The sequence below is a fragment of the Triturus cristatus genome, chromosome 6 (genome assembly GCF_964204655.1).
Source record: "Triturus cristatus chromosome 6, aTriCri1.1, whole genome shotgun sequence".
NCBI classification, from domain to species: domain Eukaryota; kingdom Metazoa; phylum Chordata; class Amphibia; order Caudata; family Salamandridae; genus Triturus; species Triturus cristatus.
This window is the reverse complement of record NC_140589.1, coordinates 777,298,356-777,315,562: the sequence shown is the minus strand read 5'-3', so window position 1 is coordinate 777,315,562 and position 17,207 is coordinate 777,298,356. Positions and strand designations below refer to the sequence as shown.

Here is a 17,207-nt window from a genome sequence, read left to right as displayed (position 1 = left end):
TGATCTCTTGGATTGCAAAATACGCTGCAATCTCGGCTGAGATCAAAAGACTTCATTGGCTTCAAGTAAAAAAACGAATTCTGTTTAAGGCCATGTGTGTTATGCACAGGTCCCGTCATGGAAGTGGACCCACCCATTTGATAAGGCACATTCGATGGTATACTCCCAGAAGAATGTTGGGTCTTCAGAGGCAAAATTAGTTTCAGTCCCTATGGCAAAAAAAGCTAATTGGGGTGGACAAAGCTTTTTAGTGGGAGCAGCCAAAGCATGGAATACTCTCCCACGACACCTTAGAGACACCACTAATCACCTGAATTTTAGGAAGGCCCTGAAAACATGGTTATTCACGCTCTAAAGATCTTTATATCCATCCAGCTCGGTCCATGGATGGACATCCTAAAATAGCGCCAGGACACCTCCAGGTAACAGTCGCGCTCTACAAATTTCAATAACATAACACTCTGCAGGGTAGGTTCACAGACAGGATAAGGGCCACTCTAAAAGCAGAACCTACGTTAAGAAAACTTGGGGCCAGGCGCCGACCAGGGTGACGGGATGAGAGAAAATATTAACTCGGGCCCTACTGTGGCAAGCTGTTCTCAAACAGACCCGCCAAAACGTGAGAATGGATGGGAAAGGGGAGTCCAGCGCTATGAAATGTGACCAAAATATCACGAGTTGTTGTCATGGAAAAGGAGCCATCAGCGTACCAAAACGCATTCAAGGGCGCACGTGGTCACACAAGGTATGACACACCCGGACAGCATTAAACACTTGAAACAGAAGAGCGGACATTTGTGATGACAGTGCAATGAGAAAACTCGGTTTGTACTGATTCAAGACCCTAACATGGGAAGTGCAGTGACAAGTGTTCAAACCTAATAGAAGTTTGTCTCCACTTTTAAGCATTTTAAGGAGCGGCACTTTTCAAAGTAAGTGGGTGGTCTGCAAAGACAACATGGCTTTGAATCAGACTGAATACACTCCAATGAATGTTGCATTCAGTGTCAGCCCACAGTCAAGGAAAGGAAATCGGCTTCTCCCGGTGTCACGTCAACATTTCGAAAAGTGGTAAGGACATTCCTAAAAATGATGTTCATTTTCAGTTCTAACCTTAGACTTTGATTGCAGATTTCTAGGTAATCCTAATGGGAAAACGCACCAGGAAGCCGAAATAATCTAAGAAGTGGTGCAGATGGCAGAAGAGGAGCTCCTACTCCGAAGTAAAGCCTTGTGGAATATGACTGTACTCAAAGTTCAAGCTGCTTTTCTTAACCGGTTTCTTTCTGTTTACCTAACTCTCTCAGCCCAAGGACTACTCAAACCTGTATACAAAGGGCTTGGCTCAGCACGCACCGCCCACACATTGAAGTAAATGGTGGCATGTGCTACTACTGAAAGGGCCCAATGTAGCTAGGCTGACCACCAACTGACCGCCATACTGCCTTAGAGCATCATGAGTAATCACTATGTACTCCACTACTGCGCTGGGTATGTTTAGCGCATTCAACCTATTCCAGCCAGCGCTGCCAACCAGGCTAGGGGGCCCACGCTTATGAAAGCCGCTATTGGACACATAGGGGCCTATTAGGTTTGCGGGTGGACTTTAGTCCGCCCGCCACCCTAGCGGTGTAGGGACCGTCTGCCAGTGATGCGGCGGTCCCGCATCAGCAATTAGGATGCCACCGCGGCGGTGGCATCCTCCATTCCCAGCATTGTGGCGGGCGGTGCTCACAGCACCGCTCGTTACAATGCTGGGAATGTATGTTGTGCATTGTCATGCACAAGGTGACAGGCACCACACAGTACCTGCCACCCTGTCCATGACAATGTAGGGGGGTACCATAAGTACCCCCATGTGCAGCCCCCCCAATACCCTGGGAGCCCGCAACGGGCCCCCCTAAGTAAACTCCGGATGGCTTTCCATGGCGGGGTCTCCGCCATTGAAACCCCTGCACCGCTGCCCTTGCTAATATGGATGGCGGTGTCTAGGAGACACCGCCACCATATCCAGCCCCTTTTCTGCCCGGTCGACTGGTCGACCGGCGGAAAAACGACAGACAGTCTTTCTGTCTGGCGGGGTCCCCCCCGCCATACTAATATGGCGGGGGAAATGGGTGGTGGGCAGGGTGTGTTGTAGGGCGTATTGCCACTGCCATGCGGGCAGTGGCGATCCGCCCTATATCCTAATAGACCCCTTAATGTAGAGAAAAAAATGAGTCCTTGTTACGTATGAACACAAGTTCCCTACTCACTGCACCATCAGATGAAAAAACAGACCAAATGAAAGGCATAACTGCTCAGTGCACCCCCCCATGCCACGTGTGACATGTCATTAATTTGTAAACAATAGCTCTGTGCATTCTGGAAGTAGTAGCTTCGCTTTTGCCCCATTGTAAATATAGTCTTGGTTTCCTCGGGGGACTAACTGAAGCTATGATAGCTATGAATGGGATGGCAATGATGGCCAAACAATATAACTGCAAAGCGAAAAAGCCAACTTTAGTTATAGCCAAAACATGACATAGCCAAAGCCTTACTGCATCATTTTTCAAGCACAGCTCTAAACTACAGATTATATTCCAACACTAAGGGGTCGATTCCGATCCGGGTCGGACAGCTCTCCGAGAGCTGTTCGTAGCCTTACCTTGCGACCGACACATACCCGTAGCCGGTCCATCCTGTTGATGAAGTACGATGCGCATAACTGACAAAAACCCGACCGACACATAGGCTGTGATTCAAGCTCCATTCTTCGTCCGAGCCGTAACTCCTAACGCCGAACCGAGTCGCCCGGAAGCAGTATCCATAGCAGATTCCGCCCTGACAAGAACGATGCGTACTCCTACGCGCCGGACGGGTCACCACATACGGCACGTCACAGCATCCGGAAAAGAAGCATATCAGCTACGATTCGCGCCACAACTCAATCCACTGTTACGAGACGGACCAGCTTGCAATGGGTACGAGACAGAGCAACAAGCAGCGTGTATGAGATGAACACATCATGAATCCGATCGCGCAGGTCATACCAGTACTCTACATCTATGACCGGATCAGGAACAGACGTGGACTGTGCAGACGGTAAGACAGACACCTACCACACAAATGACACGTACCCACAAAATGGCACACACACACAGGGGATCCACATCCTGGTCACTAACAACAGGCCACCATAGGGGTTGTATGGCCAGCACCACTACCCCCACACCCATAGGGGACCTGTTGCTCATCACTACTGCCACCCCCACCCATAGGGCTTATGTTGCCCATCACCCCTGCCACCCCCACTCACAGGGGACCTGTTGCCCATCACTACTGCAACCCCCACTCATAGGGCTAATGTTGCTCAGCACTACTGCCACCCCCACCTATAGGGGACCTGTTACCCATCACCCCTGCCACCCCCACTCATAGGGAACTTGTTGCCTATCACTACTGTCACCCCCACTCACAGGGGACCTGTTGCCCATCACTACAGCCACCCCCACCCATAGGGGACCTGTTGCCCATCACTACTGCCATCCCCACCCATAGGAGACCTGTTGCCCATCACCCCTGCCACCCTGACTCATAGGGCTTATGATGCCCATCCCTACTGCCACCCCCACCCATAGGGGACTTGTTGCCTATCACTACTGTCACCCCCACTCACAGGGGACCTGTTGCTCATCACTACTGCCACCCCCACCCATAGGGGACCTGATGCCCATCACTACTGCCACCCCCACCCATAGGGTACCTGTTGCCTATCACCCCTGCCACCCCCACTCATAGGGCTTATGTTGCCCAGCACTGCTGCCACCCCACCCATAGGGGACATGTTGCCCATCACCCCTGCCACCCCCACTCATAGGGGACTTGTTGCCTATCACTACTGTCACCCCCACTCACTGGGAACCTGTTGCCCATCACTACTGCCACCCCCACCCATAGGGGACCTGTTGCCCATCGCCCCTGCCACCCCCACTCATAGGGCTTATGTTGCCCATCACCACTGCCACCCCCACTCATAGGGGACCTGTTGCCCATCACTACTGCCACCCCCACCCATAGGGGACCTGTTGCCCATCACCTCTGCCACCCCCACTCATAGGGCTTATGTTGCCCATCACCCCTGCCACCCCCACTCATAGGGCTTATGTTTCCCATCACCCTTGCCACCCCCACTCATAGGGGACCTGTTGCCCATCACCCCTGCGACCCCCTCTCATAGGGCTTATGTTGCCCATCACCCCTGCCACCCCCACTCATAGGGCTTATGTTGCCCAGCACTACTGCCACTCCCACCCATAGGGGACCTGTTGCCCATCACCCCTGCCACCCCCACTCACAGGGGACCTGTTGCCCATCACTACTGCCACCACACCCATAGGGGACCTGTTGCCCATCACTACTGCCACCCCCACCCATAGGGGAGCTGTTGCCCATCACCCCTGCCACCCCCACTCATAGGGCTTATGTTGCCCATCACCCCTGCCACCCCCACTCATAGGGGATCTGTTGCCCATCACTACTGCTACCCCCACCCATAGGGGACCTGTTGCTCATTACTACTGCCGCCCCCACCCATAGGGGACCTGTTGTTCATCACCCCTGCCACCCCCACTCATAGGGCTTATGTTGCCCATCACCCCTGCCACCCCCACTCATAGGGCTTATGTTGCCCATCACCCCTGCCACCCCCACTCATAGGGGACCTGTTGTCCATCACCCCTGCCACCCCCACTCATAGGGCTTATGTTGCCCATCACCCCTGCCACCCCCACTCATAGGGCTTATATTTCCTAGCACTACTGCCACCCCTACCCATAGGGGACCTGTTGCTCATCACCGTTGCCACCACCACCCATAGGATGGGTGATGTGCCACGCATCCATCATACTCCAACATTAGGTATTTCAGCAAAATACATCCTCCCTAACATCATGACAACAGTGTGTAGTCTGTGACAAATGCCAACAACAGTGATTATGACTTCGAACATACAATGTAACTACCAGCACATGTGTGACCAAAAAATTAGTGTGGCCTACACAAGGCAAGCATCACTATAGCACTGTGTCAATGTAAAAATAACACCCCTTCACTGTGTAGAACAAAAGTTAAGTGTGGGGTTCCAAACTGTAGCAAATGTCGAGCATTGTGGTGATGGGGTCTAAACCCCCCCTCATCACAGTGACCAAAAGGTAAGTGTCATCATGGTCAAAGCTGCAAATGCCAAACAGCATGTATGATTCCCGGTCCCAACACATTAAACACTTTTGGGGTAAACTAGTGGTTGTGTCCCATACCTACAGAGATGTGGTTAGGCTAACAGTGCTGTGAAAATAAAACATACTCTCGGCCATGTGCAGACAAGCACCACACATGGGGGCTGACAATGCATACAGTGTACAATGACACAAGAGCAGAAGTGACCATCACGAAGCATACACACATCTCAAAAATAGACACACTAATCAAAACAACCTGTGTAGACTGAAGGTGTCAGGTCACAAACTCCCATTCCATGCCAGCAATGGTACCTAACTACCAGGATGAATGTGCAGAATGATATGATATGACTCACAGAGACAGCAGGGAAAATCACAGAAACAGCATCCAGACAATGGCCCACAACAGCAATACCAATGCACTGATGCAGATGCACAAACAGGCAACCTCACACTGCACATCTGACACAACATGTGTGTGTGTGTGTGTGTGTGTCTCAGTATCCCCAAGCAACTACACAACACATGAGGGGGGCTGAACCACAGTGACACAGATGTGGACACAGTGCCATACAAAAGTAAACTTTCATTGGGACCCCCTTAGTGGGCAATCAGGCATTGTGAGATGAGAGGGAGCACAAAAGACACATGTGACACAAGCTGGAATGAACACAAATTAACACAGCAAGAGACTGAAACACAACAGCACTACCCCCAGGGACCAGACATTGGGGTGACACAAGCATGCATGACACCTCCACAGTGATGACAAAGGTAGATGTCTTACAAACTGTTCAAACCAGACATGTGTCTTGTGCCACAAATGTACATTACATCTACACAAACACAAATCACTCAGCATGGCCCATCATCCATGGACAAACGGGAGCTAAGGGCCCATCCATTCAAACATTTACATCAGTCCACCCTCAACACCACACACCCTGAACTGCAACAATGTTCATCTGTGAAGCCCACATGGACAGGTGACATTGCACATGCACCCATGACAAACACAGGAATGTTGGGAGGAACTAAGGTACGCAGACTCATCACACAAGGACAGTTTACAACCCTGGTGAATGACAGACATACTGCACAGTATGCGGTACCGGGCCATGATGTCAAAGATCACGTAACCTTCAGAATACCTCCCACAGTCCCAGGACAATGCAGAAGCCAAGGAAAACCATAAAGCACACATGCTGACACCTGCAAACATTGCAGCCCTGAACCGGACAAGTGGGAGCAGTTACACACACATACACATGTCTCAATCACTGAAAGGTATCCCCTAGGGACAACTACATGATATTGCGAACTAACATGTGCCTTGGGGACACCTGACTGTGTCCCATCTGCGTCTGACAACATCATCACAACTCAGAACTGACAAATCCCAATGATGAAACACCAATTAACAGTAGTATGTCAAGCACCCACACATCTGGTAGCCCATGGCAAAGTTGTGGGATGAACACAGTACCACTCAGCAAGCATAAACAACAGGAACATATCAAGAGAACACTGCCTGTGTATGAAAAGTAATGTGTACATACATACACATGCTCACACAACACACACCATTGGCCCAGGCTATGTCACGGAACAGCACACTTACTTGAGGGGACCCAACTCCTGTGGAAGCCCAGCTGTGCCAAACATATTCACAACACGTCTCACTCATGTCAGCAGAGCACTTGGTCAGTCAGCCATCAGTTACCACACAATGAAGGCTCTGGTAACAACAGCCTGGGTACGTGAGTCTCCCCTAAGTCATCTGCACATACTCAACACATGTACAGCAAGTTGCACAGAGGACACAGTTGCTCCTATACCAATGATGCCCACACCTATAGGTCCAGTGATGTTGCGCACAAAGTCATGGAAATACACAAATGGAAGCACATCATATGTGCATGGGTGCAAGCCACAGATGTGACCATGCAATGAAATGTTCACAGAGATGTCCACAAATTGTTGATCATGACACACCCAGTTAGCTGCAAAGGATGACATGGATACCGACCGACCTGGTTCTCTGGCTCTAGAGCAGCTCTGCTGACCTGGTTCTCTGGCTCTAAAGCAGCTCTGCTGACCTGGTTCTCTCCCTCTAAAGAACTCTGCTGACCTGGTTCTCGGCCTCTAGAGCAGCTCTGCTGACCTTGGTCTCTGGCTCTAGAGCAGCTTTGCTGACCTGGGTGTCTGGTTCTAGAGTAGCTCTGCTGACCTGCTTCTTAGGCTCTAGCTCTGCTGACATGGTTCTCTGGCTCTACAACGGCTCTGCTGACCTGGTTTCTCTGGCTCTACAGCAGCTCTGCTTCCTGGTTCTCTGGCTCTAGAGCAGCTCTGCTGACCTGGTTCTCTGGCTCTAAAGCAGCTCTGCTGACCTGGTTCTCTGGCTCTAAAGCAGCTCTGCTGACCCAGTTCTATGGCTCCAAAGCAGTTCTGCTGACCTGGTTCTATTGCTCTAGAGCAGCTCTGCTGACCTGGTTCTATGGCTCTAAAGCAGACCTGCTGACCTGGTTCTCTCCCTCTAAAGCAGCTCTGCTGACCTGGTTTGCTTGCTCTAAAGCAGCTATACTGACCTTGTTTCTCTGGCTCTACAGCAGCTCTGCTGACCTGGGCCTCTGGCTCTAAAGCAGCTCTGCTGACCTGGTTCTCGGCCTCTAGAGCAGCTCTGCTGACCTGGGTCTGTGGCTCTAAAGCAGATCTGCTGACCTGGTTCTCTGGCTGTAGAGCAGCTCTGCTGACCTGGTTCTCCGGCTCTAAATCAGATCTGCTGACCTGGTTCTCTCCCTCTAAATCAGCTCTGCTGACCTGGTTCTCAAGCTCTAGAGCAGCTCTGCTGACCTGGTTCTCTGCCTCTAGAGCAGCTCTGCTGACCTGGGTCTCTGGCTCTAGAGCAGCTCTGCTGACCTAGTTCTCTGGCTCTAAAGCGCTCTGCTGACCTGGTTCTATGGCTCTAAAGCAGCTCTGCTTCCTGGTTCTCTGGCTCTAGAGCAGCTCTGCTGATCTGGTTCTCTGGCTCTAAAGCAGCTCATATGACCTGGTTCTCTCCCTCTAAAGAGCTCTGCTGACCTGGTTCTCTGGCTCTAAAGCAGTTCTGCTGACCTGGTTCTCTGCCTCTAGAGCAGCTCTGCTGACCTGGTTATATGGCTCTAAAGCAGCTCTGCTGAGCTGGTTCTCTGGCTCTAGAGCAGCTCTGCTGACCTGGTTGTCTGGCTCTAAAGCAGCTCTGCTGACCTGGTTCTCACCCTCTAAAGAGCTCTGCTGACATGGTTCTCTGGCTCTAAACTAGTTCTGCTGATCTGGTTCTCTGCCTCTCGAGCAGCTCTGCTGACCTGGTTCTATGGCTCTAAAGCAGCTCTGCTGACCTGGTTTCTCTGGCTCTACAGCAGTTCTGCTGACCTGGTTCTCGGCCTCTAGAGCAGCTCTGCTGACCTGGGTCTCTGGCTCTAGAGCAGCTTTGCTGACCTGGGTCTCTGGTTCTAGAGAAGCTCTGCTGACCTGCTTCTTAGGCTCTAGAGCAGCTCTGCTGACCTGGTTCTCTGGCTCTACAACGGCTCTGCTGACCTGGTTTCTCTGGCTCTACAGCACCTCTGCTGACCTCGTTCTCTGCACTCACGGTGCACGCACCCGACTTCACGAAAATATATTTAAAAATAATATAAGTTTATTATAAGTACAAATATGTTATGTTTATGACTATCTTAGATAATCTCTTGCCCTAATATGTATATTACAGACACGTACATATCATTTTGGAAAATAAAAATTTTTTGCGGGAGTTGCGCACCCAGCGTGCCCTAGCACGTATATGAAATCATGCGGGACACGCCACCGTGCAAGCATCTCTTACCGTAATGCGCATGTGTTGCAAATGCACGGGGGCAGGAGTCACGGACTGGTCGCATACCAATCGCGCACATCACGTAATATTAAATGTATATGATGTAACTGAAAAACACACAGCCGTCGCACACCGTACACGGATCCTTCACGACTTTTCTAAAATAGCGGCTAGAATCCACACACGCACCGTGATGTGTATGCTTTGAGTGCGCGGCTCCGAAAAACATTTGGAAAAAACATTTTTTTTAAAGAAAATTATATAAATATATTAAAATAATTTTTTCATGGTTTTTTTTGCAATTTTCAGAAAAATATATAATGTTATTTAATGAATAAAATATTTATCCTTAGTTGGATATATAACTTAAAATATTTATAAATGAACAGTTAAAAACTAGAAAATCAGTACAAAAAATAGGTATAATTACTATCACACTTAAAAATTAGCATTTAAAAAACCTTTGAAATTCACGGAAAAAAACCATAGGTTTCAGAGACGTTATAGATAGAAATTAGCATTTTAAAAAGCTTTGAAATTCACTGAAAAACCATAGGTTTTAGAGACGTTATAGTTAGAAATTAGCATTTAAAAAACCTTAGAAATTCACAGAAAAAACAATAGGTTTCAGGGGTGTTATAGTTAGCTGGCCATTTCACTTGTACAAAACCATAGAAATTCCGCCGTTATAGTTAGTTCTGCTAACTATAACTCGCGTGCCCGCAATGCACTGCTGATGATGTCACATATTGCATCATACATGACATGGTCAGTGACATCACTGATGACATCACTGATGACAGCTCAAATGACATCACTGATGACATCACTGATGACATCATCTACATGACAATCTGATACACCTCATCGTACACTAGTATAACCTTTCATCACTCACTGTAAAATACAGAGTACCATATTTGAAACCATTGACACACCAATACCAGTTACTACATACCCACTCACTGATTCCTAAGTCTACACACAACTACCGATTCAACAACAGAATCATTTATACATGCAGTCACTAATTAAGAGAACACTATCAAATGCACTTATACACATATATAGACATTTACATATCAGCAGTCATCTTAGTCGGTTATGCAGTCATCCTACTCACTCATGAAAAAAAGTTATTCACACTTACATTTACTCACTTACACAATTATCCAACAACACCTCATTTATTCAATCACATAGTAACTCATAGTTAATATGTTAAAAAATCACCATTACAATTATACACTCATTCATATAGTTACTCTCACAATCACTGACTCTTACACATACTTATTTATATACACTGACTCTCACATACAATGGCTTTTATTTTTTTACTTTGTTAAAGATATATAACTAAAAAATATATTCACTCACCAACACACAAATAAATACACTCAGTCACCCAAACAACTGTTTTCACATGCACTCTTAAACCTATGCACATAGTCAATCAACCATTCACACATCTATGCATAGAGTTACACACACCCCATCCAACCACACACAAACTCAGTGTCCCATACAAATACTCACCCAACTAATCAATAACTAATATACGCACTCATGTAGTTAGTGACCAACTGATGCAGCATGTTATACAACAACAGAGACAGTGATGCACACATTCATATAGTTTAGTTACTAATCCATGTATTAAGTGAGACACTTTTAATTACTCACTTAAACAAACAGTCAGACAGCTACTAAATCCTCCATCTAGACAGTTATATATCCATTTAATCTTCAATACAGGTTGGTATGTATATATATGATACATATTTAAATTTCAAACTAAACTACACTCACTGGATGATGTCATCAGCGATGTCATCAGTGATGTCATTTGAGATGTCATCAGTGATGTCATTAGTGATGTCACTGACCATGCCATGAATGATGCAATATGTGACATCAGCAGCAGTGCATTGTGGGCGCTAGAGTTATAGTTAGCAGAACTAACTATAATGGAGGAATTTCTATGGTTTTGTACGAGTGAAATGGCCAGCTAACTATAACATCCCTGAAACCTATGTTTTTTTCTGTGAATATATATATATATATATCCTGGTATTTGTTTGGCTGCTGAGTCTGAAATAACAAAGAAAGTTAAGCAAACCCTTGCCTCCCTGTCATTTATGAAATTGAAACTTTCTTTGACAATAGCTAGGAAATGTTATGCATAATGTTTTGTCTAATAGCATTTTTTATTACATTATGGTATTGTGTACTGCATTGAATAAATATGAGTTTTAGGTTGTATAACAATTAACTTGTGCGCTTGTCTAGGATGGGTGTATAGCTCCCTAACAATGAAAGAAAGATAATTTATAGGTTTGGCAAAACTGTAAATGGTTGCAATAATCAACAACAATGGGAATTTGGTCTTACCAGATTTTGGATATGTGATTAGAAATACATCAGTGTCCCTGATTTGAAAGTGCTCTAGAGAATCTATTTCGTCTGGCGTAATCACCCCTTCCACAAAATAGGTTCCTCTGTGTAGAAATACTTTGTCCATAGATGGCCTAGCTGTGCCCTCATCCATAATTCAAGGAGCTGAAATAGAAACACAAAGTAAATTTAACTGAGTTTTAACATGCTGAAGACTTTGTTGTACAGATATTCAAAGCGTGCATCATGTAAATAGGATAATTTTAAATAGAGAGCTGGCATTATATCAGCTAAGTTGTGTGCAACGATAAGCACAAGCACTTCTGTTTACCATTTAAGCCTTTTAATGGCACACAAAATGCATTTAGTTTTAAACTAGGCAGTGGTATTAGTAATAGAGAATAGGCGCTTGTAGTGAGTACACCTAATATTAGTGATGCAATCAATTAGAGGCGGTGCTCAAGGGTAAGGGAGAACCACTAGCCTCCCAAAAATGATTGTGACCAGAGCCACAAAAGTCAACAAAAAAAGGGGGTACCTAAGCACACGCAGAAGTAATTTTTGCAAATATTAATGCGTTAATTAAAACATGTAATACAACAAGTGAGTCTCCGTTTCTTTCTTCAGTTTAATATTCAAGTTTTCATAGTGAGTTTGTAGTCTTCACAGTAGTTCCCAAGCCAACACGTGTTTCGTCGCCTCTAGTATTATTGTACATGCGACTTGTTCACGGCTAGGTACAAATTGATATAATAAGTTGACATTAGTTCAGCTGTTATCTCAAGATGTTTGCATACATTTGTTGATAATACAAACAAATGTGCTCCCAGGGTTGGTGATGAATTTACGATTTCTCTACGTGGGAGGTGCTATCACAGGCTATGGTGTATAGCATGCACCGTGAGTTCAGGTGAGAACCATTCTCTTTATATCAATAAGTGATCAACCAGAATCTTATAGCTCTAGCGTGAGGGCAAAATAATGTGAGATCTTCCATATGTGACTATTGTCCTTTCGTTATGTGCTGAAAAATTCAGAGAGTCATGCGGTATGCAGGATGCAGATCTGTAAAAAGTGGTGCGTGGGTGAGTGTCTAGTTCTAAAGTGATGTGAGAGTATCTAAGTATTGATGTTGATAATTCCGTGTGGAAAAAACTGACCTGAACACTGTATTTAAATAATCACTGTAGAGAGGGGGTACAGAGGAGAAAAATTGTACAAGTATTTGTTAGTGACCAAGAGGTGGAATATAAAAGTAACGCTGTAATTATGCTCATTGCGGGCAATATGCCGAAAAGGACATACTTTATGTATGACGAAAATTCCGGGTCATACAGTCACTCGACGGCGGGGGGGGGCCCAGTCCTAGTTAGGAAGGCGTATTCCAATCGTTGCGGTCCTCAATATTTATGAAGGTTGCCAATCTAAATATCAACAAGAAAAGGTGAAAGGTTCCGAATGAGGAACTCTTATTCTAAAAGGTAGTGAGCAAAAGCCCCACGAAGGGGACGGTGGATCGGAACAAATATATTTTCCCTCAGCATTCTAGGTATCTATCTTACCTCCGAGTAGAGGAGAAAGTGTCCGTAGTCTGCAAGTACCCCCAACCGCGTCTGGCTCCAATTCGAGTTGCCGGTACTGTTCGCGCGGTTTGTTTATAACTCGTGATTAAAGGTCACGTGACCATCTGTCATGTGTAGTCAATGCCTTAACTTGGCTAAAATGGGTGCCATCTTTGAGGCTGTTACTTAGCATAATACCCCCCATATATTATGGGGTGCCAGGTGATACAAAACCCTCCCCTCGCTAATTACAAATTAAAAGTTGCGTGTGTAAGCTCACAATGATCCCGGGAGATTACGCACGGCGTTCGGTCAGCTGTGTGTAAGTTTATCGTATTCTGGTTAATTATATATATCTTATAATAAGAGCTTAAAATAATGCACAGGTAATATCCAAAAAACAGGCGCCAGACAAATTAGTTATTTGTGAGGACCCTAACGTATTGGGGTCTCTCGATACTAAGAAGTGGCGGCCATTTTCGAACGGGTAGGGTTGAGTGAGCACCGAGAGCATACTCGGTGAGAATCGGTGAGGACAGTTACGTATAAAGTATTGATTATACGTCGTAGATGGTCAGAATAAAAAATTTTTGATAAGAGCTGACAGAAATAGTTTCGTTGTCGTATTGCAGGTTAAGTCAGTTAAAGTTAAGAAATGAACCTAAGCTTGCTGCTAATGATGAGAAAACAACGGTCTTGTGAGATTTTTTTCCTTCTATCTAGGAAGTTGAGAATTAATACGTATGTTTGGAGATCATGCATACCGCTTGTGAAAGGAGGGTGGTGATTTAAAAATTATATTCATCCGTAGTTGGGGTGCAAGGGTGAGTGACATCTTAAAACAGTGTAGAGTTGCATTTATACATATAAAACAGAGTACATACATGACTTGCATAATCGTCATATAAGCTGGACAATTGTATATACATGACAGGTAATGATGCGTCGCTCTGTTGACATATGCGATCATATTCTTGTTTTCATTATCATTTACCAAGGAAGTAATGCATTTCATCATCGACATTCATCCCTATATCAGTCGTACGCAATTTCAAAATCCAGGCTGCTTCATTCCTGCGGAGTGTCAGTTCTCTGTTACCCCCTCTGGGGTTCCTCATTGTTTGTTCTATACCATAGAATACGAAGTCTTTATGTGTGCCCTGAGACTGACAGTCAAGAATGTGCGTGGCTATGGGGTATCTGCGGTCTCCCTGCTTGACAGCCCTCATGTGTTCACCTATTCTGACACGTAAGGGACGTATCGTGCTCCCCACATATTTTCTGTTACATCTACATTCGATGATGTAAACAACAAAACTGGTGTTGCAGTTAATATTTGTGAGGGCTGTCAAGCAGGGAGACCGCAGATACCCCATAGCCACGCACATTCTTGACTGTCAGTCTCAGGGCACACATAAAGACTTCGTATTCTATGGTATAGAACAAACAATGAGGAACCCCAGAGGGGGTAACAGAGAACTGACACTCCGCAGGAATGAAGCAGCCTGGATTTTGAAATTGCGTACGACTGATATAGGGATGAATGTCGATGATGAAATGCATTACTTCCTTGGTAAATGATAATGAAAACAAGAATATGATCGCATATGTCAACAGAGCGACGCATCATTACCTGTCATGTATATACAATTGTCCAGCTTATATGACGATTATGCAAGTCATGTATGTACTCTGTTTTATATGTATAAATGCAACTCTACACTGTTTTAAGATGTCACTCACCCTTGCACCCCAACTACGGATGAATATAATTTTTAAATCACCACCCTCCTTTCACAAGCGGTATGCATGATCTCCAAACATACGTATTAATTCTCAACTTCCTAGATAGAAGGAAAAAAATCTCACAAGACCGTTGTTTTCTCATCATTAGCAGCAAGCTTAGGTTCATTTCTTAACTTTAACTGACTTAACCTGCAATACGACAACGAAACTATTTCTGTCAGCTCTTATCAAAAATTTTTTATTCTGACCATCTACGACGTATAATCAATACTTTATACGTAACTGTCCTCACCGATTCTCACCGAGTATGCTCTCGGTGCTCACTCAACCCTACCCGTTCGAAAATGGCCGCCACTTCTTAGTATCGAGAGACCCCAATACGTTAGGGTCCTCACAAATAACTAATTTGTCTGGCGCCTGTTTTTTGGATATTACCTGTGCATTATTTTAAGCTCTTATTATAAGATATATATAATTAACCAGAATACGATAAACTTACACACAGCTGACCGAACGCCGTGCGTAATCTCCCGGGATCATTGTGAGCTTACACACGCAACTTTTAATTTGTAATTAGCGAGGGGAGGGTTTTGTATCACCTGGCACCCCATAATATATGGGGGGTATTATGCTAAGTAACAGCCTCAAAGATGGCACCCATTTTAGCCAAGTTAAGGCATTGACTACACATGACAGATGGTCACGTGACCTTTAATCACGAGTTATAAACAAACCGCGCGAACAGTACCGGCAACTCGAATTGGAGCCAGACGCGGTTGGGGGTACTTGCAGACTACGGACACTTTCTCCTCTACTCGGAGGTAAGATAGATACCTAGAATGCTGAGGGAAAATATATTTGTTCCGATCCACCGTCCCCTTCGTGGGGCTTTTGCTCACTACCTTTTAGAATAAGAGTTCCTCATTCGGAACCTTTCACCTTTTCTTGTTGATATTTAGATTGGCAACCTTCATAAATATTGAGGACCGCAACGATTGGAATACGCCTTCCTAACTAGGACTGGGCCCCCCCCCGCCGTCGAGTGACTGTATGACCCGGAATTTTCGTCATACATAAAGTATGTCCTTTTCGGCATATTGCCCGCAATGAGCATAATTACAGCGTTACTTTTATATTCCACCTCTTGGTCACTAACAAATACTTGTACAATTTTTCTCCTCTGTACCCCCTCTCTACAGTGATTATTTAAATACAGTGTTCAGGTCAGTTTTTTCCACACGGAATTATCAACATCAATACTTAGATACTCTCACATCACTTTAGAACTAGACACTCACCCACGCACCACTTTTTACAGATCTGCATCCTGCATACCGCATGACTCTCTGAATTTTTCAGCACATAACGAAAGGACAATAGTCACATATGGAAGATCTCACATTATTTTGCCCTCACGCTAGAGCTATAAGATTCTGGTTGATCACTTATTGATATAAAGAGAATGGTTCTCACCTGAACTCACGGTGCATGCTATACACCATAGCCTGTGATAGCACCTCCCACGTAGAGAAATCGTAAATTCATCACCAACCCTGGGAGCACATTTGTTTGTATTATCAACAAATGTATGCAAACATCTTGAGATAACAGCTGAACTAATGTCAACTTATTATATCAATTTGTACCTAGCCGTGAACAAGTCGCATGTACAATAATACTAGAGGCGACGAAACACGTGTTGGCTTGGGAACTACTGTGAAGACTACAAACTCACTATGAAAACTTGAATATTAAACTGAAGAAAGAAACGGAGACTCACTTGTTGTATTACATGTTTTAATTAACGCATTAATATTTGCAAAAATTACTTCTGCGTGTGCTTAGGTACCCCCACAAAATGCATTTAGTTTTCCAGCATAAATATCAATTTTCTAAATTGGTTCGTCCTGAAAACAGCCATAGCCATAGGTGATCAGAACTCTGGTATATTTATAGGGGTGGGCAAAGAATTCCGCTCTGTGGCAGAGTTCGCAGAGTTTTGCCCACTCCGCACAGAGTTCCACAAAACTCTGTGAAGTGACGCGAAGCTGAGTTTTCTCTCTTGCACGGCTCACCAATGTTGAGTTGGCAAGCACGTGTGAGAAGAAATGCATGCTAGACCTCCTCCCAACGAGATTTCTCAACGCGGGTGCTCACGGCAGGTCGCGACCCCTCACACTGGGAAATCTGCTGCTCGCATTGAGGAAGCTGCTGCTTGAGTAGAATATCTACTTGAGCGGCAGAAAGACGCAGCGCCCTATGGTGTGACACATAGTACTGTTTGCAGTTATTTTACAGGGCAGGACAAACTTCCGGCGGTAAAAATAAATGCGAGCAGTGCTACTTACCACACTCTGTGGAGTTTTTTCATCATTTCGTGGAGTTTTGCAGAGCAGAACTCAGCAAACTCTGCCCAGGCCTATATATTTA

At 45.3% G+C, this 17,207-nt stretch overlaps 1 protein-coding gene across 1 annotated transcript in view; it reads right to left on the bottom strand.

The window, feature by feature from the left end:
* The window catches only part of LOC146817859 (amine sulfotransferase-like), a 363,774-nt gene that overhangs the window by 321,991 nt on the left and 24,576 nt on the right, over positions 1 to 17,207 (bottom strand). Inside the window, exon 2 of the mRNA XM_085611341.1 lies at positions 11,467 to 11,634. Coding sequence (XP_085467467.1) covers positions 11,467 to 11,623 — 157 coding nt within the window. The 5' untranslated portion in view covers positions 11,624 to 11,634. The remainder of the gene's footprint in view (positions 1 to 11,466; positions 11,635 to 17,207) is intronic.